Raw genomic sequence first — 16,969 nt, forward strand, 5'->3', positions numbered from 1 at the left:
AGTGAAAATCCACGGTTCTCGGTACCAATTTCGGTACCAAAGCAAAACACAAAAATATGCTAAAAAAAAAAAAAAAACTTTTTATCACTAAAAATAAAACCAATGCCATTCTTTATACTTATTTACAATTGTGTTTAAAGTTCTTCTACAAGTAATATAATTATGAAAAACAGTAAACAAGTTTCACCCAAATTTAATTTGTCTTTTAATTTATGAAATTTAAACACATTTTATTTTTTGGTAAATAAAGGGATTTGCTATTAAAATTAAAACATGGAAGAAATTTTGTGTGATTAATTTTTAATTAACAGTAGTAGCAGTATCACATACATTTTACAAAATAATAGTAATATTTCTAGCACAATGCCTTTATGTAAAAATGAATTTGTAATGAATGCATATTTGTCATTTATCTGAACTTAAGACTGGTAGTGATGCTTAAGATATTTTTGTTCATTGAGGGTTTCTGTAAAAAAAAAAAAAAGTAATAGATCATAATAATTATTATTAAAAGATAATAATACTACTAATTCTACTACCATACTAACAATGTACAATGCACTATGGATTGATGAGCTGCTGGGTTCATGAATATTAATCACGTTGTCTGCGTTCGGTCGAACTGATTTGCTGAAATCAAAACAGGGACGGTAAAAGATGAGCGCCAGCCAATGAAATTGACATTTGCGCATTAGCTCCGCCCACTACCGGAAAAACCGGCATATCTTGTGCTTTTTTCGAAAATATGAATAATTATAAACGAACTACATTATTTTGACAGGAGAAGACAACAAAGAATATAGTTTACATGTAGCATGTCGATTCAGCGTGGTAAGACTCTCGCTCTCTCTCTTTGCATGTGTGAGAAACAGCTAACGTTATCAGCAAAGCGACGCCGAGTCGTGGTCCTTCACACAGAGTTTACAGTTCGGCAAATACCATAAACAGTAAAAGAGGCAAATACAGGTGTACTGTGCGTCCATTGAGATGAATTGAAAAGTACAGATCGATTGATGGAGAGAGAACTCTGAAGCGCTCAGTCAGTGTTCAGCGAATGAAAATATATCTGCGCCAATCTTATAATAGCCTCGAACACGCACACAGTGGCAAGTAAAATCTAAGAATTTATTAGCCAATGGCTAACAATAGACATAATTTACTCGCCCTGAGTAAAATTTATTCACATATGCGAGTGATTTACTCGCAATGTAGAGGCTGTTTTGATGGTTTTCCGTGAATACCTTTAAATTGACACTGGTTTTACTCAAATGAAATGGTAAAATGCTTGTGAAGTGACTCAGAACAGTTCTAGTGATGTTGTATGTCCTCATTATTGCAAGCGTCATGCGCTTCAGTCTATGTAGTAAACAAACCATTCATTCATTCACACAGAGACATGCACGCTGAACATGCAGGATGCAGATTTCAACCAACTTTTGCGGCTTAACATTTACAGATACTGGTCCATATGGAGATTTGATTAGATAAATTTATGCTAATTTTGACAAATTCCGTGACTGTCCATATTAAAATGTAAGTTTCATTTTCATGACTGGATTTTGAGATTCCGTCCGCGTTTTCTGCTTCGCGGAAATCATAGAGCTGTATGCATCCAGAACCGGGTTTGAACGGGTCCTCGGTACCACCGGTACTTACAGAAACCTGGTACCGTGACATTTTCATTTTTTTAGTACCGACTTGGTACCGAAGTACCGGGTCTTTTGACAACACTACTATATACAATAAACATTATAGTGCTTTCAAAATGAATGATTAATCCAAGTGAATAATCAAAAAATAAAAATGAAAAATAACTTCTAATCCTAATCGTCAATCGCAAACGATAACTTATTAAAACTTCTCGCTACCGAACTACCTACAGTAGCTTAATTTGTGGAGGATGAAGAGAAAGCACCCATTTGGTAAATGAGTAGTGAGAAATAATAACTTTTAAGTAGGGTCCGTTGCCATTTCGATACTTTTAAAACGGTACCAGCACCTAAACGGTGCCTGAACCGATACTTAAAAAAAAAGAACCACAAAAAAAAAACTATGGATAACATTAAAGAACATTACAAATATTTAAAATAAATCCATAGCTTTCACCTTGGATGCTTTCATTTCCCAAGTTGTGCTTCCCTTAAAGGCTAATAAATGTATTTCACAATCTGGGTCATTATTTAATACAAAACCACACATAATGTTTCTACTGTATCTCTGTCACTCTGATATTTAGTTAAGATGAGTGCTTTCTGTCTCTGTCTTTAATCAGTTCTGTGAATCAGCGGTCCCCAACCCCCGGGCTGCGGACTTTAACTTACATTAAAGCTGCAGTCGGTAACTTTTGGCGCTCGCGTCTGGCGGAAGAACATTGTAGCCGGAGCTACTTCTCTCTGTTTACATCTATGGCGCGGTGGATTTTTGCGGTATCTTATTGTGCGTTCAAGTCATCTCGTATAGATCGTATTTACGTGCTGAATGCACATGAACGCCACCACAATATCGTAAAGACCAGTGGGGAGCTCGGGATTTTCTTTAAGCCCTGATCTGTACGAGTTGGGGGCGTGTCAGTAATTAACATGGCGCAGTACACAATACTTAAAGGTATTTAGCTGTGATATTGTCAGGCTTTTCTTTTTACAGCGCAGTAAGTTAATCGACGACACATAATATGATGGCATTATAATATAACAAGGCAACTTGTAAGAACAAAATTGGCCGTGGGTTCATAAATTAATTTAAAACATTAAAAAAACGAAGTATACCTAATGCACATTTCTTTGTTCTTTATTTTCTAGAACAAGAGTTTAAGAACATTGCTGTATTTTTGTGTTATTAATTAAGAGAAAGTACTCCGCCATCTTGCTCCGACGAAAGTGACTTGAACGCACATGCCGTCATAAGCACGACTTCCCACCTCGTGCGTACGAACTTCCCCGGAGGACTTGAACGCACCATTATATTTTTAAGGCATGTTTAAACGTCACAGAGTCAGTGAGCGTTAGGGGCAGAGAGGATGTTATTCATGTTATGTTGTTGGCGTGATGTTATGAGGACGCTGCTAATAAAGTTGCATAAGAATACACAGTGGATTCATAATTATTACTATATTTACAATATACAACAGTTTTTATGCCAGTCGTATCATTTTATTTTGTTGTATTTATCCGTCACACCTTAAAGACCGGTCCGTGAAAATATTGTCTGACATTAAACCAGTCCTTGGCGCTTAAAAGGTTGGGGACCGCTGCTGTGAATGACTCTACGCTCATTCTTTATAAAGTAGCAACAATGTCGTTTGTAAAGTACAGTACAGTGCAAAAGTCTTCGACACATTAGTATTTTCACCCCAAAAAAGGGTTTTAAGCCAGTTTTTGCTGTAGTGTGTCAGTAGGAAATATCAGTTTGCCATTCATTTTAATAATAATCTAATGTGATTTTGAAGGCACAAGCAGTCTGACAACGGCAAAATGAATGTTTGGAAATATAAACAGATTTTTTCTACTGGCACACTACAGCAAAATAACTGCCGATCGCCATTCTTTTAAGTGAAAATACTAACATGACTAAGACTTTTGCACAGTAGTGTATGTATAAAGTACGTATGATTAAATTAAGTATATTTAAATAAGTGTAATTAAAGTATGTGTTCGTTCATATGTGTTAAGGGCTAGATTTTCGCTGGAGGAAACTGTGGTGGTGATGAACGGTGACAAGCGAAAACTTTACAGTAGATGAGAAACCGACTGGTCCCATGACCTTTTGTAAACTGTATTTATGACAAAGAACTCCACAGATACAGATATTCTAACAATCTATCGATAAACACACACCTTGTGTCCGCTGCTCCGCCGCGGTCTGCAGATTGAAGAGCGTGCTGAAAGACGGAGAGGAGACTGGTCTGACGCCGGTTTCATATGAAACAAGGGGACTGACTCTGAGGCGATCATAAATTTGTGTTCATTACTTTAATTTGTGGAGCTAAATGCTACAGCCCCGCTAAAAAATCCTAGCGACGCCTGTGCTTCTTGTGTACATTTCGGAGAACCAGAACAAATTTCAATCGATCGCTCATGCATTTAAAAGGCACCGAAATCTGCTTCCTCTTATTCAGTTCGATGCATACCGGTTCCATACCCAACCCTACTTTTAAGAAATATATTTTTTGATAAACAAACCCAAAACTGGCTATGTCCTTGCTGGGATGTGATGTGATTTGTGTTATGTGCAGGTGCGATGGATCGCGTACAAACCAATAGGGTGTCGGAATGGTACATGTTTATACTTCTCATCCAACCACAATCCAATTCACTCCATCCGGATGGCGCGATTTATCTGGATAGTTTTTTTATTTTTTAATGATGACAAGCTGAAATGAAATGGCAGTAACGAAGCTATTTATAAAATTGAAGGAGTAGAAAGTACAGATACTTGCGTGAAAATGTAAGGAGTAAAAGTAAAATAAATACTCAAGTAAAGTATAGATACCCCAAATTTCTACTTAAGTAATGTAACAAAGTATTTGTACTTCGTTACTTGACACCTCTGGTTCAGAAAATAAATGAAAATAAAGGTATTTACTGTATAATACTTCAAAAGAATTTAAATAAATTGTGCTACTTATATATAGCAAAATAATCCTGAAAAATGCATCACAGTTTCCAAAAATATTGAGCAGCAGTTTTCAATACGGATAATAATGAAATTAAACTCAACGTTTAGATCTTTTAACAGTATTTTGATCAAATAAATGCAGATTTGGTGAACAAAAGAGACTTGTTTTCAAAAATCTTACCTACCCCAGTAGTTTGATGGGTAACAAATAAAACCTAATTGCTGCTTATTGTATTTTTTCCCCTATATTATAACTCAAAACTGAACTTCACATTTTAGCGCTCATACTCGGGTGAGAACACAGCGAGTGTGATCGCGCGCTCCTGTGCTGCTCTGGGGCTGGCGTTGTTGGTGCCGGTGCTGGTGACCTCGTGCAAAAAGAACATTCCTGCTATACTGGGCACCCTAGAGGCAGGACTGCCAGGCTCGACCTCCGCAGACGAGTCTCAGGCACTCCAGTTTCACAGCGGCCTGGCTCTGGGCATGTTTCTAGCCTGGCTGCATGACGAGAGAGTCAGGTGTGTGCTGAGTGATCATACCATGACAGAGAACTCCAGTCCAGACAATTGGAATAGCTATATCATGTTTGATGAATGTTTACTGATGCAGTTACTTGTTTACTCCAGTGATATATCTGGGCAGTCGGTAGCAGAGCTGCTAGTGAAACATCTGGAACGACTGGAAGACTGTTGCTTTAATCCCAATCTGGAGTACAAGTTAGTCCATCGAATCTGATTTTAGTGTTTACTACAACTGTACAACTTAGTTGCATGCACATCTACAACTTATTGCACACACATCTAAAATATGTATTTATTTAGTTATATTCTTCATTTCCGCTGTACACTAACAGACTCTTAAATGTCTGTTTGCTCTTTGTCTCTCTCAGTGCTGGTTGTGTGTTAGGTGTGGGGTTGGTACTCAGTTCTCTCAGTAGCAGTAGTCAGTCTGAGCGGGACGGTGTGCATGTGTCTCTAACGCTGGACAGACTCCTGCAGAGCCTGCAGGACAGCAGCAATATGAGCCGCATGCAGCAGGAGGTAAAACCATGTCTTGAATCTTTACTTGAGAAATGGCTTGGTATTTTGGCCCTTCTTAATGTACATTTGCTAAAAAAAAAAAATGTTAGCGAGTTGATGAAAAGCTAGTAATAAAAAAAAAAAAAAAATGAAATTAAAATAAATGGTAGATAGTTAAAACAATCAAAATACTTCATAAAAAGCATGTTCTATTTGATTTGTATACCTGCATGTCATGTGACTATTAAGTAACATCCACGTCAGCAAAGCATGAACATGCAAATGTGTTGAAATGATTGAAATAATGTCTTAAAATCTCAAATATCAGGTACATATCTTAGGATTAAAGTTTTGTAAATCCTGCTTAAGCTGAACAGTGTTTACAAATTGACAAACATTGGTGTTGATGACAGAATTTTTACTTTAATGCAGTGAACGCACAACTTTTTTTTTCCATTACTTAAAACTAAATACTTTTAATGGCAGTCATTTTTGTGCATCTGTTCTGTCGGGTGTCAGGTTTTGGCCTATTCTGTGGCGTGTGTTGCAGTTTCAGCATTTAGTGCAGGCATTATTGAGGCCAGTAAGGCTGAGGAAAGCATGAACACCCTCCGCACCCTAACAGAGGAAAGCCAACAGGTGAGAGCTGAAATCCTCTGTTTATAAGGAGAGTCATGCATTAAGATAAAGGCTATTTTAAAAATATATTATATTTGTCTTCCTTGATTAAAATTAGTAGCTATTAATTTTTTATTTTAGAGCTAAGTTTGGTTTTGTATTAAAGAAGATCTCTTTGTTGTGACTTTTTGAGACAGACTTTGTCATTTATTCTGTGTTTTTTTTTTTTAGACACCAGGCTTTGCTTTGGCATTGGGTCTCACAGTGTTTGGACTCTCTTCTTTTGGACATGGTAAAGCGGTAGACATCCAGCCTCGTCTGCTGGCTGCCTGGACCAAGATACTGCTGGCAGAGGTGAAGTGAATTAAATTGGGCTCCAAATGTATTATTTCCATATGTAATGCATTTTACCTTTATGCATTCATGTAAGGCATGCTGGCCATATTTTTATGTGAGACAACCACTTTATTATCCATACCAAAGCTGCTTTGGTTAAAAATGTCAGTGGGAAGTGGAAAGAAACAGTCGACTTCATGTAGATTGTCTCCCTGGCTAGTGAGAAACAATGTGTTGTCATGCCATAGTAAGTGAACTATATATCAGGATCTGATCTAAGGCACAAGTCCAGAATTTAAGGTTAAATTTCTCTTCCAGGTGTCTTAGTTTTAATCTAGAAATCTCAGGCATCAACACCAAATCTCAGCTTTCATGAGGGAGAATCTAAACTGTAATTGTTTTTCTTTCTCCAGGGTTGTCCCACAATGCAGAGGCTGTCTGCCCTCAATGGACTGATCGCATTAGTGGGATCAGAGATGGCTCTCATTCAGGTAATGTAATTCGTGCTTATATCAAGCCTTGTGTTGTATTTGTCCATGGCAGGATGCTAGACACTGTGTCAGTGTAAGATATACGTGTCGGCATTCAGCACCTTCAGTGCAAGACTTGAAAATAAGACACTAGGGGCCCTATTTTAACGTTCTAAACACAAAGTGTAAAGCGCACGGCGCAGATTCAGTCAGGGCGTGTCCAAATCCACTTTTGCTATTTTAACGACATGGCACGCATGGTCTAAATGGGTTGTCCCTATTCTCTTAATGAGTAATGGGTGATTTTTTGGGCGTAACCTGCAATAAACCAATCAGAGTCTCATCTTCCATTCCCTTTAAGAGCCAGTTGCGCTCGTGCCATGACAGATTTGCTATTTACACGGCAGAATTTGGCAAGCACAAAGACAGAACACGTCTCCAAGATGAAACAGAGCTGTTCGTGTACGAGCGAATAGACAATAGCCTAAAAGCCTAATTCTGATGTGATGACTATCCATTATGACATGTAGGCATATATATATATATATATTTAATTAGCCTACAAAAAATTATTATATTAAAAATAATAATTTATCCTTTGTAAAAGTTAGCTGCTGGAGAAAGGTGAATGTAAGCTATAATTATAAAAAATTGTATGCATAATTATAAAAAATTATTATGCATTGCAATCCTTTAATTTTTAATGTTTGGCATGTTTGTGTGCTGCTGTACATCCCTGTGTTTAATAAGTAGTGTGTACGCTCTTTAAACAACAAAGAAAAAACATTGCGCCAGACTTTAGACCAGGTTTGAGCTGGTCTATGGCGTAGTCCATTTTCAGCTCCTTAAAATAGCAATGCGCCTGAACACCTCTTTTTTAGACCAGCACACCCATGGGCGCACAAATGGGCGCAAATGCATTTGCTAATTAAACAACGTGTCGCTGGACAGGAAAATGCGAACGGCGCCGGACTGAAACTAGCAAACACACTTGTGTTGCACCTTGCGTCGCATTGCGCCAGGTGTATGATAAGGCCCTAGTGGTGTAATAAATCCTACTTCCTACAGCTAGAATGTTTTTTTCCCACCCTAGTGAATGTTAAATATCATAAAACATCACTTTCTCGTATATTACCCTACATTAAGTCCATTATCGTATGTTGAGGTGCCATTAAATGCGAGTCTCGTATGGGCACTGGCCTTTTCACCCACACCTGTGCCAGGATGGTCTTTGTGTTTCAGATTACACTCCACCCTGCCCACCCACTTTCCAGATATTCATACGCACACATACACAGCGAATGCAGTCTTGCCTTTTTAAATGCAAATGCCACTATACTTGGAAGGTAGCCAGGAAGTGTCACCATAGTAATGGTGGGACTTGACAGCGCTGTGCGAGGATTTTCTCTCAGTGTGAATCAGAGCCTTGTGAACGTCTCGGATCATTCAAATGGCCTCATCGGTTGGATTAAAAACTTGAGTGTAGCTCATTTAGCTGGTGACTGATCCTTTCAGATCTAAACTTGTGTAAATCCCCTCAAACCAGTGTCCCTAACAAACACGATTTTAAAAACTGATTGTTCTTTTTTTAGTTCAACACTGTTTACTAACATTGCAAGTACAGGTAAGAACGCAGATGTCAGCAATTATATATGCTTTGTAAAAGCTAGCTGCTGGAGAAAGGTGAATGTAGGCTATAAATGGCAGTAACAGTAGCTGGCCACGTGAGGGTATTGAAGGGTTAAAATGATCCAGTATGAGAATCCGAAATGTCAAAACAAATGAATCCTTTCTGACACTTTAGATTTGTTTTATTAACTGAACATTGGACAATACAACTTTTAATTAGTGAAAACAAAATGTATCAAAAATACAGAAACGTGTTTCATGCTTAATTTTATGTGGAAACCATTATATGTTTTTCAGGATTTCTTTACTGTCACTTTTAATCAGTTCAAATGCATCTTTGCTGAATTAAAGTATTGTAAAAAACTGTATTGATTAAATGATTGTAAAAACACGTTTAATTCACACAACTGGCCTCCGATGGAGGACAGCAACCCTGACTAGGGCCCTCCAGTTAATTTGAGTTTGACACCCCTGCCATACATTCATAGACTTTTGCTGTGTCCTAGAACCTTTTGACCTTCAGAAAGTGTGTTTTTATCTCCATTAGATGAAGAGTGAATCTGAGGAGTCCTCACAGCAGCAGAGCAGACTGAACGAGGTCATCCGAGCCATTACACAGGTTAGAAATCATGCATCAAAAATATGTTTCTAAAATGTAATATGTATACTGGAAGTAAAACAATGGTTTGAAGTAAGTTAAGTGTTATTTATTTTTTCTTGCTCTCATGCCCATCCTCCGCACTAGATCATCACTTTTTCAGGAACAATAGGTCTGCAGTCTAACGGAGCATGTCTGCTTGGACACCTGCATCTGGCCCACATGTCCAGCAGCCACAGTCGAACCGCAGGTCTTCTGTCGTTTTTATTACAAAGTACTATTGTTATCATTGTTGATGATAATAATAGTAATAATAATTAAATAAATAAAAAAAATTAATAATAATATTAAAACACATTATTATAATTGTTATTTTTGTTACTTTTATGTTAATTATTATTATTCTTGATGTTAATAATAATAAAAAAATTAAAAAATCGAAATCTTTTTATTTGAACAAAATGTATATCACTATTAAAAAATATTTTACAAATGGTACAAATGTAAATAAATATGTTAAAAAGAATATTTTAGTTTCTGATGTAGTTAATAATCATATTAAATCATAGATGTTTTTAAATAAAAATAATACTATAAAATAATAGTTATTATGGTTTCTGTTGTTGTTAATAATAAAATGAATTACAAAATACATTTTAATACCATTAAAATATATGAATACATAATAATAATTGTTGTTAATAATAATAATAATAATTTATAATTTAATAGAATATATATTATTTATTGTATTGTTACTACTACTACTACTAATAATAAAAAATGATCTTTATATAAAGTACTGATACTGTACAAATGGACATTCACCGCTGAAGAAGCAATAAAACATAGTTTTTCATTCCGCTTTAACAGTTCCTCAGGACTTCAGTTATCTCCCAGAGAAAAGTGTCATCCGAGCTTCAGTAGACTTCATCACCGAAGCGGGAAGAAAAGGTAACACACAATCTAATGCTAATATCTACCGTATTTTCCGCACTATGAAGCGCCTTTAAAAGCCTTTAATTTTCTCAAAAAACGACAGTGCGTCTTATAATCCGGAGCGCCTTATATATGGATCAAGGTGCTCTGTCAAAATGTTGACATTCCCTTTAGCACAGCTCCATCTAGTGGATGCATAACGCAAACCCAGTCAAGCAGTATCTTTTATTCTATGTGCCTTATAATCCGGTGCGCCCTATATATGAAAACAGTTCTAAAATAGGCCATTCATTGAAGGTGCGCCTTATAATCCGGTGCGCCTTACAGTGAGGAAAATACGGTAATAAAAAGTGATTCCATTGCTAACTAGAGTTGTGATCCTGTACAGGACCTGAGTTCACTCCTCCACACCTGGTGAAGACGGTGCTGGCAGCGTTAGTGACGGTCGGTGGAAGCTTCCAGTATCCTCCAGTCAACTGGAGCGCCATCCTCTCTCCGCTGATGAGACTCGGCTTTGGTGAGCTTCCTGTTCATCATCGTCGTCAATTAATCTTCTGTAGGAAATGCCCTACTGTGTCATTTCTGAGGATGTATGGTGTTGAAGTGCTCACCTGTGCCTGTCATAGGAGAGGAAGTGCAGCATCACTGTTTAGCGTTAGCTGCCAGTCAGGCCCAGTCTTCCCAGAGTGCCGCACTTTTCCTCGGCATCTGGTTTGTGCCTCCCCTGGTTCACAGCCTGAGTGTGAGTATTTCTCTCTGTGTACGTCTCTCGTGTCTCTGTCACACATCTGTGTCTCTTTGGTGTCTTCATACAAGACTTATTGATGTTATAATGCTGGGTATTTTAGTTTTCAATTGGTTAATTGTCACTGGCGCTCTTTAGTGGTAGGCTAAATCTAATTTGTACTCTTTTGTTAGTCATTATCCCTTTTGAAAGCTTTGTAAAGTTTAATGCTATTTTCAGAGATACTTAAAAGTAAAGTAGTAATTAGTAGCTAATTATCTCATAATGTTATCATCTGTTAGTAGTTCATCATGGCTTTCCGGCTTCGAAATGTCATACTGTTTTGTAATTTTCTTTCGGTCTGCTGTAATTTTCTCAACATCTGTACGCTCCACAGATGCACTCTAGGGCTTCTCTCTACGAGTGCCTGAGCTCCTGGATGAAGCACGTGGCTGAAGACAAACTGCAGGTGTATGTGGACAGTCTGGCAGTGCAGCAGTTTGTGCCCGACACACGTCCTCAGCGCCTGCCCCTGTGCCTGTCCATCCTGCGTGGGCTGTCCAAAGCCATGGCGGTCCCCAACCCGCCCCAAAACTGCTGGACTGCCCTGTGCTCCACCACTGAAAAGATCTACAACCTCTTACCTGATAATATCCCTGTATGTCCTAGCAATCTGAAGACGTTTTATAGTCAAACGTGTTGACTAAGAACTCAAACGTTTAGCCAGTTCTGCTGCTGTCCAGTGATATTTTTGTGTTTTTGGGATGTTCTGTAGGCTGGTGAGGTGCACCTGTATGAAGCCACGTGTTCGTGTCTGTCTGAACTGAGCGACACTGAGATTGACCGCATACTTAAAGTCACTGAGGTATTATATAACTCTGTTCGTGAATTATAGCTTTATAAATCTGATTTTGTTTAAATGTTTCATCATGATATGTAGTCATACTCTCTCGCCTTGGGGTATTGAACCCATTATTTCACTTTGCAAGCACAAGATGCATAAAAAAGATGATAATGTCTGAGGGATATCCAAATGAAATGCCTGATGTCTTTCATTAACATGTACATGGTGAATTTAACAATGAATTTCTGATGCCAGCATTTATATTTCTTTATAGACATTTTCATAACACATTAGCAGAACCTATTGTAATGTCTTTTATTTTTATATCTTCATCCCTAACCATATGCTTCCAGCCTCTTGTTGTTTTATGAAAATATGACCGTTTAGAAGCCGTTACAGTAGTTTAGATGTTCTGGCATCAGCAAAGACTTTGATTCATTTATTTCCATTATTACAGCAATTCTGCCTCCAGGCAACATGTCTTAAAAGGATCCCGAAATATATATTTTTATTGTTTTTCTAAATTGTTGGTTTTAGAAATGAGGCTCATTTATTACAAATTCTCTCTCTCTCTCTTCAAATATAATGCATGCATAATGCGTAAATGTTTGCAGTGATGAATAGTTATGCTTTCATCCATGGAAAGTTTTCTTCTCTATTCATGATAATTAATGATAATCATAATTCATAAGAGCATAGGACAGCTTCTGCTGTTTTGTAATTTATCATGTAATATTGCAGCCATTTCAGAGCAATTTACAAGTTAAATGACTTGCTGAAAGGTACTCTGACAGTGTCTGGAGACATTAAATCAACAGTTGTACAACCCCACACAGTTCGCCCATGTTTGTTGCTCCCTCTACAGGCTAATGTGGAAAAAACTGCTTTCATCCTATGCTACCTTACCTCTAAAGGCAGAGTCCCTCTGCTCGGACTCAATGATGTCATCAGTACCATCCTCCAGGTGGGGAATAAGAAACGAATCAGCTGGCTTCTCCTGCAGGCCCTCCACCAATCACGCTTTGCCTCTAGTCCCAATACAGGTATCTTAATAATACTAACACATTAACCATTTTAAGCGCCTCCTTTCTGATGAACTTGCATCATGTTATCTTGATTTAAAAAAGCACATTGTTTTGTCTGTTTTCAGGGGTCTCTAAACGAATGGAGTGGCTTTTGGAGTTAATGGGGCACATCAGAAATGTGGCATACGGATCTCCTTCTGTTAAATGTGTCAGTGTTATAGAGGTATGTTCAGTATAACTGCGCTGCAAAATCTGTTGCTTGTAATTTATTGGGCTCTGGTGTCTTTTAGGTCGATTTACAATCATATGTGGATTTGCCTCTTTAAAGTGTAGTCCCTGCCATCTGCAAAGTGTTTTTGGTTGCCTTGCTGTAGGTCTAATGATAGAAACAGTTATTTTTTTTCTATAAAACACAGCAGCAGGAAGCAGGATACTACCCGTGTCTGTCATCATTTTGCAGGGAACAGACTTCCTCCTCGGTGTGTTTGCTGCAGCAGTGGTGTCTTGGGCTGATCATTGTGCTCCGCTTCTCATTGGAATCAGGGCCCAGTGGTTTCCCTGGGAACAGTCCTCTCTGACAACAGACCTGTCCCATGACCTCTGTGTCAATCCTACTATCACAGAGCTGTCGGTCGCGTCATGCCTTCTTGCAATCCCATGCAGCATGAAAAAACTACTCGGCAAAGAGCCGTGGAAATCCCAGTCACAGAAGGCATGGCAGCTTTTATCTCTCGTTTTATAGTTTCAAAATGTGTGGTTCTGCTGAATGTTTTTTGAACTCTGCTTAGAAAAATACATGTGGCACAATTTTTTGGTATTCATGTCCATTGCACAGATCATGTGAATTAAGTTACAAAATTGTAACCTTTTCAAAAGTTTGGGGTTGTTTTTTTTTCTCTTTATTTTTTGATACAAGTTTCCTTTGCTCAGTAAGGCTGCATTTATTTGTCAAAAATACAGTTAAAACAGTAGTGTTGAATATTGTTGCAATTTAAGTCTAGCTGTTTTCTATTGGGATATACACTCACCTAAAGGATTATGAGTAACACCTGTTCAATTTCTCATTAATGCAATTATCTAATCAACCAATCACATGGCAGTTGCTTCAATGCATTTAGGGGTGTGGTCCTGGTCAAGACAATCTCCTGAACTCCAAACTGAATGTCAGAATGGGAAAGAAAGGTGATTTAAGCAATTTTGAGCGTGGCATGGTTGTTGGTGCCAGACGGGCCGGTCTGAGTATTTCACAATCTGCTCAGTTACTGGGATTTTCACGCACAACCATTTCTAGGGTTTACAAAGAATGGTGTAAAAAGGGAAAAACATCCAGTATGTGGCAGTCCTGTGGGCGAAAATGCCTTGTTGATGCTAGAGGTCAGAGGAGAATGGGCCGACTGATTCAAGCTGATAGAAGAGCAACTTTGACTGAATTAACCACTCGTTACAACCGAGGTATGCAGCAAAGCATTTGTGAAGCCACAACACACACAACCTTGAGGCGGATGGGCTACAACAGCAGAAGACCCCACCGGGTACCACTCATCTCCACTACAAATAGGAAAAAGAGGATATAATTTGCACGAGCTCACCAAAATTGGACAGTTGGAGACTGGAAAAATGTTGCTTGGTCTGATGAGTCTCGATTTCTGTTGAGACATTCAGATGGTAGAGTCAGAATTTGGCGTAAACAGAATGAGAACATGGATCCATCATGCCTTGTTACCACTGTGCAGGCTGTTGGTGGTGGTGGTGTAATGGTGTGGGGGATGTTTTCTTGGCACACTTTAGGCCCCTTAGTGCCTATTGGGCATCGTTTAAATGCCACAACCTACCTGAGCATTGTTTCTGACCATGTCCATCCCTTTATGACCAGCATGTACCCATCCTCTGATGGCTACTTCCAGCAGGATAATGCACCATGTCACAAAGCTCGAATCATTTCAAATTGGTTTCTTGAACACGACAATGAGTTCACTGTACTAAAATGGCCCCCACAGTCACCAGATCTCAACCCAATAGAGCATCTTTGAGATGTGGTGGAACGGGAGCTTTGTGCCCTGGATGTGCATCCCACAAATCTCCATCAACTGCAAGATGCTATCCTATCAATATGGGCCAACATTTCTAAAGAATGCTTTCAGCACCTTGTTGAATCAATGCCACGTAGAATCTGAAGGTGAAAGGGGGTCAAACACAGTATTAGTATGCTGTTCCTAATAATTCTTTAGGTGAGTGTATTTAAAATGTTTATTTCTGTGATGCAAAGCTGAATTTTCAGCATCATTACTCCAGTCTTCAGTGTCACATGATCCTTCAGAAATCATTCTAATATGCTGAATTACTGCCTTAAGAAACATTACTCATTATTAACCATGTTGAAAACTGTTATACTGCTAAATATAAAAAAAAATACTTTTTTTCAGAATTCCTTGAATAGAAAGTTTAAAAGAACAACATTTATATGTATTATTTTGATAAAGTTAACACATACTTTTATAAATGAAAGTATTAATTTCTTTAAAAAAATACAACTTACCAACCCCAATCTTTCTTTCTTCATGCCATCAGTTCATCGACTGGCTCTTCAGTATTACAGAAGGTCCTAAACTAGGTTTCTCTGAGATTGCCTTACTTACAGCCAAAGGTGAGACACAATGTTTTAGTCAAATTATTAGTTTAAAAAGTCTGTTGATAACAAGAAGCAAAAGATTACTATGTGATATGATAACAAGAAGCAAAAGTTTGTGACGTACAGTACAAATGAAATCTCCCATTTGACTCATTTGTATCTCATTCCTTCTTAGCGACTCTAATGGCTCTGAGATCCAGCTCTGAGTTCAAGAAGAAGGGTGTGTGGACCAGGGCGTATGGTTGGTGACCTCCCTGAAAGCTGCCAAACACCAAGGAAACCATTTGTTTACATGCATATTCAGAGTTGCATAACAAAGCAAATACTTTTTAGTTCAAATACTCAAGTGATGAACCCATCTGAAACCAGATTGAACACTGACATTTTAAAATATTGAAAGTGTGTATACCCTATTATAGTAAGAACAAAAGAGAATTGCATAAAATGGCTTTTGAAAGCATAATTTTCCACTTTCATGTATTGCTTGTAAAATGTATTGAGCATTTTTCTGTAACCAATTAAGTTTGGAAAATAAACATCTGTGCCACACCAAGTTTATTTTTCTGCTCAAAAGAAGCTTGTGCTCTGTGCATAAATGTACTTTCAATAAAGACTTGAAATCCAGCTCAAGCTGATTTTAAACTTTGTAATTTATTGTATCCTTTAACCAGAAGTCTTCTCATTCAGGGGAAGTAGGGGAAGGACAGGTGACACTATCTGTCAAATCTCCCAAACGAGTTTGAGGAATGTGGACACTCCATAGGTTCTATGAAGAGTCAGAAAGCTCTCGGATTTCATCAAAACATCTTACAAGTTTGGAAAGATGTGAGGGTTTCGTAACTAAATTCCAAAACAATTCTTCAAATGCTGCCAGCACAGAAACACATTTGATATTATAAGTCATGATTTGTTTGAAGACTTGTAAGGTTTTCATTGCATGAAACTCTCAGGCAAATCTGAGTTTGTTTTGTCTCCATCTGCTTTTAAAGATGATACTCTCCTCATTTCCCTTTCCAGTTGTGTTATACCCATTTTCACTCTGTATTCAAAACAGCTGGTGAAGTAATATCAGGATTATTTTACTAAACCATTAAAATGTTGTCACTTGAAATCAAATGTAACACTTTATTTTAAGGACCAATTCTCACTATTAACTAGCTTCTTATCAACATGCATATTACTGACATCCTGGCCATTTATTAATACTTCTAAAGCACATATTAATGCCTTATTCTGCATGAACATGTCTTCGATCCCTTAATTAAATCCCATTCCTAAACTTAACGACTACTAACTATTATTTAGCAGCAAATTAAAAATGTATTGGGGGAAAGTCTTAATTAATAGTGAATATGTGTACCTTATTCTAAAGCGTTAACAAATTTTAACTAAAAATATATTTTTAAATGTTGCCACCTAATGCACTAAAATAACTAAAACTAAAATATAATTGATGAAGACTATAGAGACATTTGAAAAAAAAAAAGAATTACTAAAAATATAGGAAAATACTCAATTATATAG

The 16,969-nt window shown here is 37.7% G+C and overlaps 1 protein-coding gene across 1 annotated transcript in view; it reads left to right on the forward strand.

Moving 5' to 3' along the window:
• The window catches only part of focad (focadhesin), a 52,371-nt gene extending 36,296 nt beyond the window's left edge, over window positions 1-16,075 (forward strand). The window contains exons 27-44 of the mRNA XM_059507265.1: window positions 4,894-5,132; window positions 5,241-5,330; window positions 5,504-5,654; window positions 6,153-6,272; window positions 6,483-6,605; window positions 7,001-7,078; window positions 9,234-9,305; window positions 9,432-9,534; window positions 10,158-10,238; window positions 10,612-10,740; window positions 10,850-10,965; window positions 11,345-11,605; window positions 11,723-11,812; window positions 12,657-12,834; window positions 12,942-13,039; window positions 13,277-13,528; window positions 15,385-15,460; window positions 15,621-16,075. Coding sequence (XP_059363248.1) covers window positions 4,894-5,132; window positions 5,241-5,330; window positions 5,504-5,654; window positions 6,153-6,272; window positions 6,483-6,605; window positions 7,001-7,078; window positions 9,234-9,305; window positions 9,432-9,534; window positions 10,158-10,238; window positions 10,612-10,740; window positions 10,850-10,965; window positions 11,345-11,605; window positions 11,723-11,812; window positions 12,657-12,834; window positions 12,942-13,039; window positions 13,277-13,528; window positions 15,385-15,460; window positions 15,621-15,694 — 2,331 coding nt within the window. The 3' untranslated portion in view covers window positions 15,695-16,075. The remainder of the gene's footprint in view (window positions 1-4,893; window positions 5,133-5,240; window positions 5,331-5,503; window positions 5,655-6,152; window positions 6,273-6,482; window positions 6,606-7,000; window positions 7,079-9,233; window positions 9,306-9,431; window positions 9,535-10,157; window positions 10,239-10,611; window positions 10,741-10,849; window positions 10,966-11,344; window positions 11,606-11,722; window positions 11,813-12,656; window positions 12,835-12,941; window positions 13,040-13,276; window positions 13,529-15,384; window positions 15,461-15,620) is intronic.
• Window positions 16,076-16,969: the final 894 nt, after the last annotated feature.

Source organism: Carassius carassius, chromosome 2 (assembly GCF_963082965.1).
Source record: "Carassius carassius chromosome 2, fCarCar2.1, whole genome shotgun sequence".
Classification (NCBI taxonomy): domain Eukaryota; kingdom Metazoa; phylum Chordata; class Actinopteri; order Cypriniformes; family Cyprinidae; genus Carassius; species Carassius carassius.